Genomic DNA, 13,063 nt, shown 5'->3' with positions numbered 1-13,063 from the left:
TACTAGTAGCCATGAACCTCATGTACTTTTTTATAACCAAGTTTTATTTTAGTTGATGTCATTAATTAGAGAGCCCATTTTTAAATTTGTTGCATTTTGACAAAGCTTATTATCATCTTGGAATTGTAATTTGTCCATTTATTTTTGAATTGTTATATTGTTATGTTTTATGAGATTTTAATGTTACTTTGACTCTATGTATTTGTAAACTTTTAGGATGATGTTATGACATATTGAGTTGAATTGTTAAAATCGTTAATCATGATAATTTATAAAATATCACAGGATTACAAAATTGTTATGGTAGAGGTTATGAATTGCTACTATAGTTATAAAAACCGTTGCAATAGACCCATAAACCGCTACAAAAGATTTAAAATAAAAAATACAAAACCGATGCAGTCAATATCACAACCGCTACAATAGATATATAACTATTGCAAAACAAACCGTTACAATATACAACATAATTCACTGCAAAAATAAGACCGCTGCAAAAATAATGGTATCTTAAATGTTTTTGTAACAATATTAAACCGCTGCGATAAGGTGAATAAAACCGTTGCAAAAATAAAACCGCTGTAAAAACAATGATCATTAGAATGCTTTATGTAACAATATTGAACTGCTGCAATATAGTATATAAAACTGTTGCAATTGCCTATTACAACGGGAGCAGATGCAACGGCTGCCAAACAGCTACAATAGGCCTTATGCAACAGTTTTAATACCGCTTGTAGCAATTGTCGACCGCTACAAATGAGTCCTCAAGTGGTAGTCTATGTTCTATCATAGGAGTTGAACTATAGGGAGTCTATCAAGGTTTGACTCTGACTTGGAATGAAGGGTTCAAGAAAGTTATTATTGAGAGTGATAGCCTTAGTGTGGTCAGAATGATTCAGAAAAGAGAGCTAAGTACCAATGCCCACAATAGTCTCCTAGTGGCTATTTGGCGTTTGATTGATTTGGATTAGCAGGTTAATATCCAGCATGTCTACAGAGAGTCTAATGTTGTTGCTGATTGGCTTACTAATCATGCTATATCTTTCCCACCTGGTCTCCAAGTTCTTTACCAACCTCTAGCTGGTCTTCATCAATGGCTTCTTCATGATCAGATGGGCATTTCGCAAATTAGAGATGTTGTTTTAATGCATTAAGGCTCTTGTCTTCCCATTGTAACAAAAAAAGGGTTGCACACTATAGCTTCTTATGGTGGCTTTCAGAGGGTTAGGACATAGAGTGAGAAAAAGAGGCAAGAAACCAAGAAGAAGAGAAAGAAGAAAGAGGGCTATGGTTTGAGCAAGCAAGACAATTGGAAGGCAAGTCGGTGCCGGATCTCGCCCAGATTTCTAGTAGAGAATCTTTGCAGGTGGCTCTCCTAACTTACCTGGTTTGATCTTCCTTTAATCTCTTCTTGATGTTAATGCTATCCATCATTGAGTTGATGAGGTGTGTGTGTTATTTGTGATAGTCTTGTTGATGTGCATCTTGCCTTCTTGTTATAAACCTCTAGTTGCTCATACACGTATATAGAAGCCGCTTAAGATCGGCATAAAGATTTGCGGCCTGCATAGAGGTCGTATAAGTTTGCCATATGGCTTGCAGACTCTTTGCAGTCTACATAGAGCCCGCATAAGGTCGACATAAAGCCTTGCGGGTACGTAGCTTGCGCTTGTATACGGACCATATGCGTGAACAATAATAGTACTATAGTGCTACTACAATACCAAGAAAAATACCAATGCTATAGTAAATTCCACTGGTATTTTTCACTGTTGTAGTGCTGGGAACCCAGACAACCTAAACTCTCTTTCAAACCCATTACGAGTACATATCTCTTTGCTAGACTTTGTTGTAGACATCTTCATGTGTGACTTGAAACCAACGATACAATCAAAGGATATATTGTTATATGATTCATTGGTGAAACCCCTTGGATACAATCGTGCGATGGGCTTTATTTCTAAGATTTACCATCATGTTCTAGAATAGAGGCTCATTCTACCTAACTCTGTATATCATGTATATATGACCAAGTACTGTTCAAAAAATTATGTGGGGTGAAACCATCAATATTGAAACCGTACTATTGAATACAAAGCGATGGGCACAGTTTGAGTAACGCATGAGACAGACGTTAGAGGTGAAAAGTGAGATTTAAGTTGGGGATGGGGTTTCAGTAGAATTCCGAGGACAAGACATCATTTTATGGAGGTTTATTTTTATTGGCCAAATTGGGTTTCTCAACTTTTGATACCGATTGGTGTGTCTCATCGACGAGGATTCAGAAAAGAAAAGTAAAGAAAACCGTGGCCATGAAAGAGAAGAGAAAGCAGAGGAAGGTCGTGTGGGTACAAGACAAGAAATGCATAGCATTATAGCTTTGGTTTACCAAACCTAAACCTACGTGCATGGAATGGCAATTTAATTTATTAAATAAATATGGAGGCATGGAATGACATGGATCATGCAAGAAAGCATGGGATCAGTCATAACCTATACATGCATGGTGTAGATTTTATTCTAATAATCTACCTTGTGGGAGCTCCAATGATTTCTTTTCTTCTTTTGATTGAGGGGTGATCTTCTTCCTCTCTGCAGTCTGACCTCTATCTCTCTCTCTCTCTCTCTCTATTATTTTTCTCTTATTCTTTTTTTATTTTCCTTCTCTAAACTATCTATCCTCCCTACTCCTCTTCATATTCTCTTTTTTTTGTTATTTTTTCTTCTTATTTTTTTTGTTGCTGTTTTTTTTTCCTTCATACTTTTTGTTGTTGTTTTTTTCCTTCTTATCATTTTTGTATACCCCCACCGTCCACTCGTCGTTGGTTTCGAGTTTTTTTCTCATATTTCTAAAATCTTTCAAATTTTAAACTTTTCTTTCAATTTATTTTAAATCATTTTTAAAATTTTAAAATTATATATATATTCTCTCTCTTTCTTTGGTATTTTCCAAAATGACAATTTGTGACATGATTTTTTTTTGCCCACCTATATTTTGTATTTGATTGATTATTTATTTATTTATTTATTCACAGCCTATATAAATAATTAAAATTTTCTTTAAAGCCTACTATAGGAACTTGACACTCATTGATAAAAATTTATAAAAATTTCTTTGAAGCCTACCATGGAGTCTTGGCATTCATGGGGTGGATGAAAATTTATAAAATATGTTTTAAGCCTACCATGAGGTCTTAACACTCATGGGGGTGGATAAAATTTTTATTTTAAAAAAAACTCTATTGAAACTCACTTTAAGGTCTTTCGACACTCATTGGAGTAAAAAAGAAGAGTTGATGAATTTTTTTATAAAAACTTTCTTTAAACTAGTTGTGAGGTTTGTTGACACTGATAAGAGTAAAAAAAGTGTTGATTAAAATTCTTTAGAAAGAATTCTTTTAAAAATCATTGTGAGGTATCTCGACACTTATAAGAGTGGAAAATAATTGATAAATTTTCTACAAAAATTTCTATTAAACCTCATTGTGAGGTCTCATGTTCGACACTCATAGGAGTAATGAAACTTTTTTTGAAGTGATCCTTCAAACCTATTGTAAGGTCCAATGTTCGGCGCTCAAAGCGGTGATGGAAACCATTTGAAGTTTTCTTTTCAAACTCACTCTGAGATCCGATGTTTGACACTCACAAGGGTAATGTGAACTTTTGATAAAAATCTTTGAAAATTTCTTTTCAAACCAACTATGAGGTCTAATGTTTGACACTTATAGGGGTGATGAACATTTTTATAGTGTTCTCTCCAAAGCCAACTATGAGGTCCTATGCTTAATGCTCTCATAGGGGTGATGGAAACCATTTGAAGTCTTCTCTTCAAACCCGCTCTGAGGTCTTAGATTTGACACTCATAGGGGTGCTGAAAACTGTTGGTCATTTTCTCTTCAAACCAACTATGAGGTCTAATGTTGGACATTTATAAGGGATGAACAGAAAAGGTCTTTTGATGACTAAGTTAACAGAAACCAAATTTATAGTTACAGCTTGAGATCTATTCTAAAAGCAAGCCAAAATAGTCAAGATAATGACCCAATCATGCGAGAGGTCACAACTTGATGATATGATGGTCAAGACTCAAAAGCATGAAAGAGTCAAGACATAAACATTTCATATAAATGACAAATGCAAGAAGTCAAAGACCTAAGAAGATCCACAAGTCAGAGGCTTGAAGATTTCACAAGCACAAAGCGCAAAAGTCTTCAACAATAAAACAAAACCAAAGAGGATCAAGTAGGCAACTCATAAATATAAAGTGGCCACAGTTTAAGAGCTATGCGATATGTCAAGATGCAAACCCACATAAAAAAAATCTGAAGATGGCCATAGCCACCGAGCTAAAAGGGTCTTCCAATATGCTTTTAGCAAAGGAGTCATGAGCGTCAGCCAAGTCGTGTAAATATAAAAAAAAAAGTTTGAAAAGCATGATAAAAAAATAGTTTTCTTAGTTTTTGGTATTCTCACTTATGATTATGTACTCATATGCTTTTTGAAATCAATAAAAAATTAATTTTATGTTTGTCCAGTTATTTCTCATTCACACTTGTTTCTTAATCCGAGGTTCCCACGATATTGTCTGAACTAATTAATATCAGGGGCACCCCTAATAGAAGTCACGGGCCTGCAATCACTTGAAATTATAAAAAAAATTAAAATTTGATTTGATCTGTTATTTTTAACCGGTCAACCATAATTAAAGACAGGTAAGAATAAAGGACCCCACAATTATTAATCAAGATTATAATAGTAAGTTTGGGTGAATTTGTTGGTGTGGATTAGATTTCATGTATAAGTGCCTTTTGAGGGTTATTAAGGTTGTTATCCGCTGTTATGTTTGAGGGGCTGTTTGGTTGGAAAAATTAGATTTTGAATGAATCGTTATATGGTGTAAGCTTTTGTTTGGATGTGGAGTAATGGGAGTGGGAGAGGCATGGGCAAGGAGTAGAGAGGCATGAAGGGGGAGTCCCCATGCCTTTTACTTTTGAGGGGAGTGGGAGGGGAGTGGAAGTTATGATGGGTAAATTACCCATTTACCCATTTACTTATTTAATTATAAATCTATTAATCTAAATAATTTATTATAATAATTAAATAATAATAATCCGAAAATACTTAAATATGATTATAATAAATAAAATGAATAGTATTAAAGCAAACTATTTTAATTTTAATATTTAATTATTGTAATTAAAGTGAATAAAAATTGATATGAATAGTTGTTATGGCTTAGTTTTCTTAATTAAAGTTAAATAATTATTTATAATAAATAGTTTTAAAAAATTTAATTAGTTATTAATTATGATCAATTAATTGTTAATTAATGATATTAACAAAGATTTGGATATTAACAAATAATGGCACATGTGAGCTATTAAAGTTAAATATTTATTTATCATAATAAATTTATTTTAATACTTAAATAATTTAAAAAATAATTGTCACAACTCATTACTATATATATAATAATATTCATTTGCATGAAGGGTATAATAGTCATTTTATCTTATTTTCTTTTTTCACTTTTTCCATTTTCAATAAACTACATTTCCAACCCTTCCAACCAAACATAGTTTTCATTTTCATACCTTTTCCAATCCCTCTCATTTTCATTACTATATATATAATAATATTCATTTGCATGAAGGGTATAATATTCATTTGCTGGTTATCTATGTCATAATCTTGTTGAGTTGTATTGTAGTTTATATTGATCAATATATTATTGTTTTTGAATGACAAAAAAATTAAAAACATTTATTATTATTTAACAAAATGTCATTTTCTTTGAATTTAAAGATGTATTTTGTATTTTGTATTTTTTTTTTGTTTTGATTTTGTTTTGTTGTCTTCAACTGTTTATTCTTATTTTATTAGTTTTGTTCCCTAATTTTTTATTTTTTAATCTATAGTCAAATTTGGGGATGTCGAATGTAATTCAATCATTTTTGCAAATATATTTAATAATAAAATAATAGTGAACTAATCAACACAAAATATCCTACTAAAAATAAAAATAAAAATTTTGAAGAAATTTATATTAAATAAAAGAAAAAAAAAGAATGGCATGGCACTCCTAAAATCAGAAAGCAATAAACTCAGCCTTCTTCCTAAAATACATATTTAATATGACTTAGTTTTCAAAAGTCAATTAAAGAACACAAGAACTAGAATTAGTTTTTCAAGGGATTGAAATATTTTTTTACATTATAAAAAAATAAAAATATAAATTAATCAAAAATAAAAATAGGATTTTAAGATGCTTATTTAACAAAGGCAACCCATATTTTGCATGTGAAGGTGCATATGTATTGGTTTTAATTTTCAACATCTCTGGGTTTTTCTTAAAATAAAAAATAAAAAAAACTATGTACAAGCCACTGCTCTCTATCACTGTTGTGAAAAGGAGGTGAACCCTTAATCTCTTATCATCTAGGAGGAAAATGAATTGTCACTCTTTTATAATGGAGGTGGTATCTCTCGGCATTTGCATATGAATAAATGGTTCATATAATTTGAAATAAATGTAACTACTGGAAAAATTCAACTAAGAAAATTGGAATGGTATTTAGCTTGATCTAGTCAATTAGTCCTTGCATAGTCTATTTGATCATAGTTGATCACTTGAGAAGGATGATTGATTAAAATCACGGTAAATAGGTATTTCAAACAGTTGTAATATGGTTAGCAAGTTCAAAACACATCATCTTGAAATTCACCTCCAAATGAGTATGGAATGGGAATGAGATTGCATAAATAGTTTGTAACTTATATCGCTGTGGACACAAATATTTTTATTGTAACCGGATGGCCACATAACTTTTCTCCGGGAGCACCAGTGGCCATAAAAGCCTGTTTGGAGGCTATTTCCAGCAACTTGGCTGACATGGAGGCCATCGTGTAATATAATATTATTAAGGAAATGACATGGCAGTCCAACTTAAAAAGACTTTAGGACTAATCCAATTTAGCAGGCTGAGTGATCGGCTTCCTTCTCTCCCCTTTCTCTTATTCTGAAGTTCACTTGAAACCCTAGAATAGGGCATCACTCTGACCACATATCGAAGGCGCCTCCTCAGGCCTGAATGACCTCCTCTCCTTCCCTAAATCATAAGGATGACCTTCCTAATATAGCCCCCTCACACTGCCAGCTTCCCAGAATGCAATTATGAGAGAAATGGTGGAGATGCTCCCAGAGGAAGGGTTTCCATCCCGTCCTCTTGGTGTTGTTCTCTTCTTGGATGATTGATTAGGAATCACTGTTTTTATAGTAGATGCTTGAGATGCTCCCAGAGTTTAGATCTTAATTTGTAGGTGTGTAATGGAGTTGGGAAAAGATTTAGGTGTGTATTGGAGTTGGGAAAAGATTTAGGTCTATAATGGAGTTAGGAAATGATTGTGATATGAATTTTTCAGTGTATGAATGCCATGATATAATTTTTCAGTGTAATTTAATTCAGTGGCAACTTAAAAGAGTGTGTTATTTAATTCAGTTGAATGGAGACAATGTTGAAATTTTGATATGTTCTTTATGTATGAATGAAGTACTCAGTTTATGTTATCTTTATAATTGGAGCATAAGATCTACATGATTCATATGAGTTGCAAAAAATTTTTAGTTTATGAATGCCTTGACAGAATTGTCACGTTTGAGAGTGTAATTTAATTCACAGTTGAATGAAGATAATAATGAAATTTTAATATGTTCTTCTTTATGTATGAATAAAGCACAAGAATCAATTATCTACAGAAATTTGAAAAAAAAAGTTTGCATAAGCACAAGCATCAATTATCTGTAGAATTTTGAAAATAGAAAGTCTATACAAGCACAAGCATCAATAATCTACAGAAATTTGAAAAAAAATTCTGCACAAGCACAAGCATCAATTATCTGCATAAATTTGAAAAAGATTCTGCACAAGCAGAAGCATCAATTATCTACAGAAATTTTAAAAAAAAAATTCTGCACATGCAGAAGTATTAATTATCTAGAGAAATTTGAAAAAAAAAGTATGTAATGACCTGAAATAGACTTGTATATGCTGAAAAATATTCAACATAACAAACTGAACCATTATTTGCAGAAGTATATAGGTTGCAGAAATTTAGGGAGAAAAGTACACAATTGACATTTACTTAGCATCCAATTGCTAGTCAACACATAAACCAGTACAAAATTGACATTTAATCTCCAATCACATCAACAAACCATAAACAAAAGTTATCAGTGCTTAAAACAAGTACTGGCAATTCAACATAGACATTAAGGTCGATTACTTCTTCATAAAAAATATCAAATTAGTTTGCCATTTAAACAATCTAGTTCCCTACTACCCCTATCAGATGAAGAAGCCTCATTTGCAGCTAGAGACTAAGGTGTCCTTATGCAATAGGTCACATTGCCCAAGTTAGCTACACTAACATTACTGAACCTTCTTATGCTGACATTGAGTGCTAGCCCCTTGCTGGTAATGTCACTAGGTTGCCTTGTTTAAGATTGTTGGGTACCCATCAATTCATAATGTTGAGTTGGTTTATTGGCAGCTGCAATACTTCCAATTGACATATTTTCTGAAGTAGTAGACTGAACACTTCTTCTCCTCTGTGAAGAAAACATGAATTGGATTAAATTATTTCAGAGTTATAGTTCATCCCAATTTAAATATATATATATATATAAACCCTTACAGGATTAAATTTTTGTCTTTTTTAACCAACACTTACAGTTATATTTCCATTTCCCTGACATCATAAAAAAAAGAACACATAGTCATTGATGAGATTTAAAATCATTCAACTTCATTTAACTCAAATTCATCAAGCAATACTGACTAACACTTGCAACAAACATAATTAACATTAAAAATTTCACAGGAGAAATTATACATTGTAACTGAAATAAATTAATACCAAAAGACTTACTTTCTCATGATGCCTTTTATTGTGGCCTTCTGCATGGCATATTGTACATCTAAATGTGCTTAACCCCTTTTGGGATAATTTCTATTTGCCTTTCCCAGAAGTTGTGGAATTGGATGTTAACTCCTTCAATGAATTTTCAATCTCTTCAGGCTCTTTTCTTCTTGCTTTTGCTTTCCCTTCCCTTTGTCTTCTCCCAATTTGAGGTGGGATCACCTTTGTTCCATCATTAACTTCTAGCCAAAGCTTTTCATTGTTGGTGGGGTTTATGTAGTGATTATATACCTGCATGTAAGTTGACACCAAATAGTAAGCATGTACAAATTCCTCTAGCTACTGATTATTCCCATATATTACACTGATTCTATGAGGGCAAGGCAATCTTATCAATTCCCATCTTCTGCATGTGCAGGTCCTCTCAACCATGTCAACAATATAGAATTCCCCTCCAGAACATATGATACGGACTTTGGGCTCACCTAAAAAATCTGGTGTGTAGTATTGTGCCTCTTCTTTCATCTTATCAAGTTTCTTTTGGATTTTTGGGCATATATTTCCCTTGTACTTTAGCATCTGTTCTTTCTTCTTTTTCATTCTCCTCATCAACTTCATCTTGATCATCTCAAGCATTGTGATAATTCCCTTATCTCTTGCATCAAATATATACATGTTAAAGCACTACAAATGTTGTTGAAGAGGATGCCTCACTTACTTGAAATACCGAACAATGCCATAGTCTAGCTTGCATATGGTCTATCTTGATGATCAAGCCATTTTCTGGCATCTAGGCTTGCATATGGTCCAAATCATCCCTCAAAGCCTCCATAAACCATGTCCAAGTTTCTTTATTCTCAGTCAAAATCACTGCACAAGCAATAGAAAAAATACAATCATTAGGGTTAATCCTTATTGCAGACAGCATTTGCCCATCATAGAGGCCTATCAAAAAACAACTATCAAAGCTTATAAATGGCCTACAATTTGACCATAATGCATCTTTTAAGGGCTTTAAACAGACATAAAACCCTTTTAAAAAATCTTTATCTCTCCATAATATCACTCTCATGCCTGGATTACTTTGCCTAAGCTTAGCTGCATACTTTATAAGCTTTATATACTGCTCAGCTTCATCTCCATCAACCCACCTCATTGCTGGATTTTTGGTTCTCCAAGATTTCACACTAGAGATTGTGAAAGCATGGTCATCCTCAACTTGTTTAATTATCCCATTGTAGCTCCAGTTTGGATCAACCCTAAATTTGTCAAGATATTTAACAGCAAGCCACCTTGATGTAACATGAAAATTGGTGAAAATCTTCCCACATGTGTGATCAAAATTGGCACTCTTAATTTGCACTGATGGGTTGTCTTTGCTCATGCGAGCTGCATAAATCCTAAAGGAGCATTGTTTGTGGTGACATGCACAAATCACTTTCTTTTTGTCATTTTGTGGAAACCATAGCTGAAATATATTCTTAATTCCCCAGTTTCTACATGCATTTTTCAACTGCTCAAAATCCCTAAACAACATCCCAATCTTTAATCTTGAGTTATACAGTTCCCTCTCTTCATTATACTCCATAGCCATAGTTTTACCATCACCATCAGATTCTAGATCTGTGAATAACTCCTCAAAAATTTTATCATCTGATTCACAATCTTCTCCAACAACTCCTTATGTGGCATCTTAAGGAAAAGATGGTGTATCCCATTGTATGCCTCCTTTATTTTTTTCTGTCTATTCATCCATGACTTGCTGATAATCCTCATCACCAAACGGAAAATCATAATTTGGATCAATGAACTCATACTCTTCAATTGGAACCCCATAAATATATTCCATATTAGCTGAATGAGTTCACATTCATAATTATATAAGTCACTTTGCTAAATTTCTAGAACATCAAGACAATGTTGAAACTAAAAATGCAAATCATGAAATTATGTAAAACCAATATAAAAAAACCAAAAAAACAATCAAACACAGCCAAAAAAATGTTGAAAATGTAAACCGGGATAGTACTACTTATATAAACAATCAATGTATTCATCACTAGAACCAAACAACAACAAGAGATAATTAACTATCAAACAATACTAATTATGTAAACCAAGATTTTACCAAAACCAGATCTTAAAAAACCATAACATTACTAAAACCAAAAATAGAATACCAAAAAATGAACTCAAACAACAAGAGATAACTAACAATCAATGAATTATATTCACAGTGTTGTACCCTGTCCTAATTTTAGACCTCGTGCCTCTTTAGATTCTTTGCATGCATTAGGGGTAAAATGGTCATTTAGCACTAGTGGCATCCTTGCATGTTTGCACAGTAGCTTTTGTGTGAGAATTAGCCAAAAACCAGGGGTAATTCAGTCTTTTGCACCCTTTTCTTTTTATTTTCTATTAGAAGGGCATTTTGGTCATTTCTACTATTTAAAAAACAAGAGGATAAGAGCATGTGGCTTCTTCTCTTTCTCTCATTCTTTCTTTCTTCTTTAGTTTTCATTCTATCCTTCATTCGGCTGAGCAACCAACTTTGAAAAAAAAAAAAATTCTTCGGCGAGCTTTTCCGTCGAATCAAAGCATCCACTCTCTTCCTCTCATCCTCTTGAGCTCCGTAAGGCTTCGATCCAGGGTTTTTCTTTTGTATTTTTCTTGTATTTAATCACTTTCAAAATCTTTGAAAACCTAGATATACGCCTTGGTTTGGGTTTATTTTAGGCTCAAATCGAAGCCAGTTTCATTATTATTCATTTGTGTGAATATTTGTAAATAAATTACTTGATTTGGTGGTGTAAATTGGGAAGAAACCATTGTTTAAGGACGGTTTTAATGCAACAATTTCTTGGTTATTGCAGCAATACCAAGTTTACTGTAGCACCGAATTTGTTTTTGGCTTTTCTTGTATTTCTTTGGTCCAAATTGAAGCCTTTTTACTTGAAATTCATTGGAACTAGGTTTATTCCAGTTTGAGGTCTTTTGGGTCCAAAATGACATCATTTTGCCCTAAAACCCTGGAGTTACATGTTTGACATGTAACATTGCATTCGTACGCATTTTAGCTTTTCATTCTTGTGTTCATTGGTTCTTGGATTCCTTGCTTGATTCTAGGTGGCAAAGCATCCTCCAAGGGGAGGAAATTGCCGACCAATGAGCGTGTCTCAAGGTGAAACGACTGGTTCCGTGAGTGGTTTAATTCGTAATTGCATAGATTTAATAAGAGTATTATACTATTTCATTATGTGTTTTATAACTTAAATTTGATGATAAATCATATTCCATTGATATATATATATATATTGAGCGTGAATTTATTTGAAATGGTTAAACCTAGAATACTTATACGTATTTATCTTGAAAGAAGCATGATTACATGTGCGTGTAGTTACTTGCAAATGGAATATGGTTTGATGTATATTTCCCTATTCAAACATTGTATGATGCGTTCCTTGAGTTGGAAATTGGAAAGAATTGCATTGTGGCATTTGGTTTTGATGGTGACTGTGGACTTAAGTCCGACATTGCAGTGGGGGGTCCTACGGTCCGGCTTGATGGGAGGCGGCATGGTCAACCGTGAGTTTACCCTGGTCAAAGAGATGCGTGGAGCCATTGACATGGGATTTTTTATGTGAGAAACCCGGGGTCACCACACGGGGATCTCAGTTGCCAACACCATGGAAGGCGGCATTTTTTTTTAATTTTTAAAAAGTTGTAAAACACCTTAGTGGTCCCATAGCTAGTCGCGGCTACGATTAGCTCGGGATGGTTTGAGGCCAGCCTGTCTTTTGAGCTGTGCTCAATGTGTTGGAAAATGTGACTTACTCATACTATTTATAAATCATTGTGTTAACTGTTAATCTGTTGAATACTTGGAGCTACCTTTTTATATTATTATTGTGGTAATCTCTATTTGAAATGTTTTATTACTCTGTTATATCTATGCTGGCATCACTCACTGGGTAACATCTGTTACTCACCACTCTCTTTTCGTCTTTCTCAAACTGCGAGTTATACTGGGTTGTGCTGGGTAGGTAGTAGACTAACCTTTTATGCTTGTTAAGGTTAGTTTGGAGTGTACATGTAAACTTTATGGATCCAGTAGACTTGACTTTTGTGTAATGTTCCT

General features: G+C 33.3%; 1 protein-coding gene across 1 annotated transcript; it reads right to left on the bottom strand.

The window, feature by feature from the left end:
- Positions 1 to 9,712: 9,712 nt before the first annotated feature.
- On the bottom strand, positions 9,713 to 10,516 carry LOC120255517. Its single transcript, XM_039263328.1, has one exon. It carries the CDS (start codon positions 10,514 to 10,516, stop codon positions 9,713 to 9,715), a length of 804 nt encoding a protein of 267 aa, XP_039119262.1.
- Positions 10,517 to 13,063: the final 2,547 nt, after the last annotated feature.

Source organism: Dioscorea cayenensis, unplaced genomic scaffold (assembly GCF_009730915.1).
Source record: "Dioscorea cayenensis subsp. rotundata cultivar TDr96_F1 unplaced genomic scaffold, TDr96_F1_v2_PseudoChromosome.rev07_lg8_w22 25.fasta BLBR01001041.1, whole genome shotgun sequence".
NCBI lineage: Eukaryota > Viridiplantae > Streptophyta > Magnoliopsida > Dioscoreales > Dioscoreaceae > Dioscorea > Dioscorea cayenensis.
The sequence above is the reverse complement of the archived record's forward strand: the minus strand, read 5'-3'. Positions and strand labels throughout refer to the sequence as shown.

Coding starts and splice junctions, on each gene's coding strand:
- LOC120255517 (XM_039263328.1), bottom strand. CDS start 10,516: ATGGCTATGGAGTATAATGAAGAGAGGGAACTGTATAACTCAAGATTA.